The sequence below is a fragment of the Gadus chalcogrammus genome, chromosome 17 (assembly GCF_026213295.1).
Source record: "Gadus chalcogrammus isolate NIFS_2021 chromosome 17, NIFS_Gcha_1.0, whole genome shotgun sequence".
Lineage (NCBI taxonomy): Eukaryota > Metazoa > Chordata > Actinopteri > Gadiformes > Gadidae > Gadus > Gadus chalcogrammus.
In genome coordinates this window covers 12042805-12047804 of record NC_079428.1, presented here as the reverse complement: position 1 = coordinate 12047804, position 5000 = coordinate 12042805, and the positions used below count along the sequence as shown (strand labels likewise).

The following is a 5000-nucleotide window of genomic DNA, read 5'->3' as shown; positions in this document are numbered from 1 at the left end:
AGGAGACCGAGGTTAGTCCGTCTGAAGAACAACCCTCTATGCACGTAGTAGATAGATAGATAGACATAAAGATAGGAACTTTATTAATCCCTCGGGAAGGTTCCCTCAGGAAATTGCACTTCCAGCAGCAGCAAACGCCAGCCACACACCACCACAATAGAATTAGAGTTATAAAAGTGCAAAAGTATAAAATGCTAAAAATATATATGCAGGTAAACAATATACAAAATACAAAAGAATAGTATACAAGCCAATATTAACTTGAGGGACTGCTTAAACAGTGCAAGAAAACAGACTAAGAGACTTTTCTGATAGTTTTCTACAGTCTGTACATTGTTCGATTTTTGTCTGTGTTTTTTAACACCATTACGTCTTTATTATGCATTTCCATGAGTTATTTTTGTTCCCTATTTTACTGCTTGTGCTTTGGCCAATAAAGGCACTTACGGGGAAGGAGTAGAGGAAGACACCGAAGAAGAGGAAGACGAGGAAGAGGATGATGAAGAGGAGGATGAACCACTTGAACCTCGTCCACAGGATGAAGCGCATGGTCTTATAGGGAGAGGAGAACCACAGGAAGGAGGTGTCTGGACGCCTGCAGGAGGAGGAGGAGGAGGAGGAAGAGGAGGAGGAGACAGGGGAGGAGGAGGAGGAGGAGGAGGAGGAGGAGGAGGATGTGAGGAGGAGGAGGAGGAGGAGACAGGGGAGGAGGAGACAGGGGAGGAGGAGGAGGAGGAGGAGACAGGGGGGGAGGAGGAGGAGGAGGAGGAGGAAGAGGAAGAGGAGGAGGAGGAGGATAAAGAGGAAGTGTGTGTGTGTGTGTGTGTGTGTGTGTGTGTGTGTGTGTGTGTGTGTGTGTCTCTGTCTGTCTGTCTGTCTGTCTGTCTGTCTGTCTGTCTGTCTGTCTGTCTGTCTGTCTCTTTGTGCCTATGTGTTTGTGCATGTGTGTGGCTGTGTGCGTGTGTACGTGTTTGAAGATGTGTGTGTGTGTGTGTGTGTGTGTGTGTGTGTGTGTGTGTGTGTGTGTGTGTGTGTGTGTGTGTGTGTGTGTGTGTGTGTGTGTGTGTGTGTGTGTGTGTGTGTGTCTGAGTGTGTGTGTGGGTGTGTGTGTGTGTGTGTGCGGCTGTATGAGTGTGAGAAACTGACTTGGGCTCCTCCAGGTGGGGGTTCATGTTGGGCTCGTCTCTCCCCACGCCTGCCGGTCGCTCCTCCTGCTCCTCCTCTGACACCACCTCCAGAGACATCTCCACCTTCCCCTGGGGGGGAGGGAGGGAGAGGGAGGGGGGGGGAAGAGAGAGAGAGAGAGAGAGAGAGAGACAGACACTCTTTTATGTTGTATTCTATGTCCTGCTGTGGTACCCTCTTGGCCAGGTCACCCTTGTGAAACATCTAAACTTAAATGTGTTAAATAATGGTAAAATAAAACACATTTGTACATGAATGTGTAGATATATGTGTATGACTGTATACATATACAGTCTATGTATATATGTGTGTGTGTGTGTGTGTATCTGTGTGTGTTCTCACAGCGAGTGTGGTCGCCCCGTTGAGCTGGCAGCTGCACGGCCACCAGCCCTTCACGCTCTTCTGCTGGAACAGCGAGACGCGTTGGTCGGCGGTCTGCTGCAGCATCTCCAGCCCGCACTTCACCGAGCTCTTGGCCGGCCGCAGCATGCTGTTCAGGTCCATCTCCAGGTGACCTAAGGCCCGCGAGGCACGGCGGGTTAGCATGTTGCTACGTCGGCATGTCGGCAGGTTAACGTTCCCCTTTGTCTTTGTTTGCCACATAAGCCTCTTTGGCAAACAAGCTCGGAACAAAAGACAAAACATTACATCGTATTGCACGCACAGCAAGACCGACCAATGTGTTAATTGGTGACCAGATTAGCAGCAATGTAATCAAGTATGTAAGAGCATTTAAAATCGACTTTAAAACGACCAATGTGGCAGAAATGCAAAGAACATAGAGGCTGACCAAAACGGAGTGGGCCTCGATGAAATGCCGCAAGAAAGTTAGGAGATTTCCTACTTTTCAACTTTGGCAGATGGTGTATGAGGCATCTCGAACACACCATGTAGCACATTTGCATGTTAGAGACTTAGCATCTCGGACACACACACACGCACACACACACACACACACACACACACACACACACACACACACACACAGACACAGACACAGACACAGACACAGACACAGACACAGACACAGACACAGACACAGACACACAGACACAGACACAGACACAGACACAGACACAGACACACACACACACACACACACACAGACAGACACAGGTTGTTACCAAGGTAATCGTCAAAGGAGAACTTGTCATTGTCCCAGATCTGGATGGTGAGTTTAGGAGCAATCTTCTTCTCCGTCTTATCCACACTCCAGAAGTGTTCCTACAGACAGACAGACAGATGGACAGACAGTCAGACAGATGGACAGACAGTCAGACAGATGGACAGACAGTCAGATGGACGAACGGTTGGGCAGAACGACCCATCCATGTGTAAGTGTGCAAGTGTGTGTGAGTGGGTGAGTAAGGACGTGAGTAAGTGTGTGTGTGTGTGTGTGTGTGTGTGTGTGTGTGTGTGTGTGTGTGTGTGTGTGTGTGTGTGTGTGTGTGTGTGTGTGTGTGTGTTTGTGTGTTTCCTGGTTGATAAATATTAACATTTAACCTCTAGACATGCTTGCGTCTCCCCTGCCTTTAATTTCAGCCTCGCCTCTCCCAAACCCACTCTCCAGCCTCCTTCTCTCCCTCCCTCCCTCCCTCCCTCCTCCCCCTCCTACCTTCCTATCGACAGAGCAGAGCTGCTCAGCGGGCAGGTAGTGGAAGGGGAAGAGGAGTCGGTAGTTGAAGTTTCCTTCTCCTCCCAGCGAGCGGTAGTGCACGTCTGTTTTCTGCTTGTTGTGCTCGTGCCCGTGAAGCCACCTGAAACACACACACACACACACACACACAGACCCACCAAAACACACACACACAAAGAAACACACACACCCTTGTAATATTGTAAATACTGTATGTAATGTTGGTACCTGGCATGCAGTCTGTACTTACTGTTCTTTACTCTTTTTCTTTACTGTTTTACCATTAATAACAGTCTTTAGAAGGACGGACTTCAGACTCTGTGGTGCCAATACTGAAGGTAAAGCACGCTATCTCGTGTAACAGCGCTTAATCAAACCAAAAGTATGTTTCAAATCTGCATTCAAACATAAATAAATGTTTAGACCTATGTTATATATCTTTGTTGCGTATCAACATTATCCCAAACCTTTCCGACAATGGTTAAACCCAGAGATGTCCTTTCACGCCCGCTTTAAGTAATTCTCAGGCAAGCTTTACTAAAGCGCGCGTGGGCTTAACACGCCCCCTGTCCGACACTATTTCATTGGTCAGACAGCGGCATGTATGGAAGCGTAATGCATTCACTTGAGAAAATAAATATGAACTCATAATATTCGACATATGAATAGACGATTCAAGTGGCAAAGTCGACTAATAACTGACCCCTTGACATAGATGTCACTCATCTTCTCTCCACTGATGCTGACGTCGTCCAGGATGACGTCAACGGTGTTCCAGATGATGCAGCGCAGAAAGAACCTACAATACACACCACATTGTTAACACCTGTGTGTGTGTGTGTGTGTGTGTGTGTGTGTGTGTGTGTGTGTGTGTGTGTGTGTGTGTGTGTGTGTGTGTGTGTGTGTGTGTGTGTGTGTGCGTGCGTGCGTGTGCGTATGTGTGGGTGCGTGTGTCGGTGGGTGGGTGCAGGTGTGTGTGTGTCTTACTTTTTGGCTTTGCGCTGGGTGATGTTGAACGGCGGTCCAGGGGGTCCGAGGGACTTGGGGAACACATCCACCCACATCATCAGCCTCCCCTGACAGACAGCAGCAACAGCCAATCACGTTACAGATCCAGACAGTCCACCAAAACCCAGACCAAAAACAACAGATAGGGCAAGGTGTGTGTGCGCGCGTGCGCCTGTGTGCGTGCGTGCGTACGTGCGTGCGTGTGCGTGCGTACCTGCTGTATCTCTGGCTGCAGAGGGCTGTACAGTGGTCTGGTCTCAACGTGTTCGGGAATCAAACCCAGGCCCCTCAGGATGAGGAGAGACAGTCTCTCCATCAGGGGTCCGAGGTGGGGGTTCAGAGGCTTACCATCATCTGGAAACACACACACACACTCACACACACACACACACACACACACACACACACACACACACACACACACACACACACACACACACACACACACACACACACACACACACACACACACACACACACACACACACGTGTAATATTGGAAATATGTCATGGTCTTGCATCTCATGCAGTCTGTACTTACTGTCTCCTTTGCTGTTTTACTATTAATAACAGTTCTTAGAAAGACGTACGCCATAGACTGCTGTTAACTCAACACGCCATCACAGCAGAGGAGAGGAGAGGTGAGAGGAGGGGAGAGGAGAAGGGGAAGGAGAGGATGAGGGGGAGGACAGGGTGGAGGAGAGGAGAGGAGAAGGGAGTGGAGGAGAGGAGAGGAGAAGGGAGAAGAGGGTAGGAGAGGGAAGGAAAGGAGAGAGAGAGGAGACAAGGAGGAGAGCAAACGAGGAGAGAGTGTGGAGGGACCAGAGGGCTAGGTGGAGAATAGGAGGAGAGAAGAGGGGGATGAGGAAGAGGAGAAGAGGGGAAGAGAAGAAGAGGGTGAGGAGCAGCCAGGAGGGAGGACTCGGACAATTAGCAAACCCCTTTGATGGACGGGAGGTTGAAGCGGGGTAACCGCGGCAACCGTGGAAAGAGAGAACGCCGGCATTCCTGGCTAACCAAGAGACGACCACAATGTTGACACACGTGCACACACATGCACAGACACAGACACACACACAATTTGACTCATTCTGTAAATCACCAGAAAACGACAACTTTGACCTTGCAGTGCACCGGCCATGGAACATATTTGTGTTTAATGCACGTGTAT

At 49.3% G+C, this 5000-nt stretch overlaps 1 protein-coding gene across 1 annotated transcript in view; it reads right to left on the bottom strand.

Moving 5' to 3' along the window:
• The window catches only part of LOC130370485 (dysferlin-like), a 19687-nt gene that overhangs the window by 1257 nt on the left and 13430 nt on the right, over window positions 1-5000 (bottom strand). The window contains exons 21-28 of the mRNA XM_056576233.1: window positions 4044-4247; window positions 3809-3897; window positions 3525-3620; window positions 2801-2942; window positions 2310-2409; window positions 1528-1700; window positions 1147-1256; window positions 448-595 (exon numbers count right to left, since the gene is read on the bottom strand). Of these exons, the coding sequence (XP_056432208.1) occupies window positions 448-595; window positions 1147-1256; window positions 1528-1700; window positions 2310-2409; window positions 2801-2942; window positions 3525-3620; window positions 3809-3897; window positions 4044-4247 (1062 nt within the window). The remainder of the gene's footprint in view (window positions 1-447; window positions 596-1146; window positions 1257-1527; window positions 1701-2309; window positions 2410-2800; window positions 2943-3524; window positions 3621-3808; window positions 3898-4043; window positions 4248-5000) is intronic.